The 1206-nt window shown below is 15.9% G+C and overlaps 1 protein-coding gene across 1 annotated transcript; it reads left to right on the top strand.

Annotated features, from left to right (window-relative positions):
- Positions 1-683, top strand: PGSY75_0003200 (putative phosphopantothenoylcysteine synthetase; the record flags this gene model as incomplete). Its single annotated transcript, XM_018783161.1, has 1 exon — positions 1-683. A coding segment is annotated over one exon (683 nt), but the record flags the coding sequence as incomplete, so codon positions are not given.
- Between the last annotated feature and the right edge of the window lie 523 nt (positions 684-1206).

Below are 1206 nucleotides of genomic sequence, written 5' to 3' on the forward strand. Positions count from 1 at the left end.
ATAAAATAAATGAACAAATGAACCAAAATAATATGAACAGCAATAAAATAAATGAACAAATGAACCAAAATAATATGAACAATATCCACAATATTAATCATTGTGAAGATAATAAAATAAACAACACAGATAATCATTTATCAAATACAGATACATATATTTTACATAATAACAATCTTACACGTAATGATTATCATTTAAATAATTTTTCATTTAATATAAATAAATATATTAATGAAGAAAAAGGGAAAAATAAAAAAACAAATCAACATATATCAGAACAATTTTTATTTCCTACACATTTGGTTATAATGTGTGCTGCAGCTAGCGATTTTTATATTCCATATGATGAAATGCATGAAAATAAAATTGATAGTAATTATTCACCTCTTTGTATTCAATTGTGTTTAACTCCTAAATTTTATAAAATCATAAATTCACATTTCCCTCTTCTAAAATATTGTATATTCAAATTAGAAGATGAAGAAAAAATACTTATTGATAAATCAAATGAACGAATTAAATATACAGATTTATTAATAGCTAATTTATTAACACAAAGATATGATTATGTGTATATTTTTAAAAAGCAATTTGAATATATCCTTTTGAAAAAATCAAATACTGAACAAATCGAAAATGATATATGTTATGAGATATGTAAGCACTTTTCAATCTTATAAAATAAAATATAATATTTTTATGGTAATTAAAAATTTATATTATATATATATATATATATATATATATTTAATATTTTTATGTTATTAATTTTATATCTTTACATAATTTTCCTATAATATCCTAATTTTGTTTTTAATACATTTTTTTAAAAACAGTCTGTTTTGTTAATATATAAATTATATATTTATTTATTTATTTATTTTTTTTTTTAAATATCATAAAAACGGAAAAATTAAATCTTAATAGTAGTATTAATAACAAAAGTAATAACAATAATAAGAACAATAATACAAATAATAAAATATTATTTTATTTTATTTTATTTTATTATTTTAGTAGTTTATATGTTTAATATAAATAATATTAACTACTATAATCATTATAATAAATATATTAATATATATATATAACACTACATATATACATAAGATTGTATATAAGTCCACAACATTAAAAATGTAATATAACAAAATATATAATATAAATAATGATATAACATATTATATAATTTAATATACAATA

This window comes from Plasmodium gaboni (assembly GCF_001602025.1).
Source record: "Plasmodium gaboni strain SY75 chromosome Unknown, whole genome shotgun sequence".
NCBI lineage: Eukaryota > Apicomplexa > Aconoidasida > Haemosporida > Plasmodiidae > Plasmodium > Plasmodium gaboni.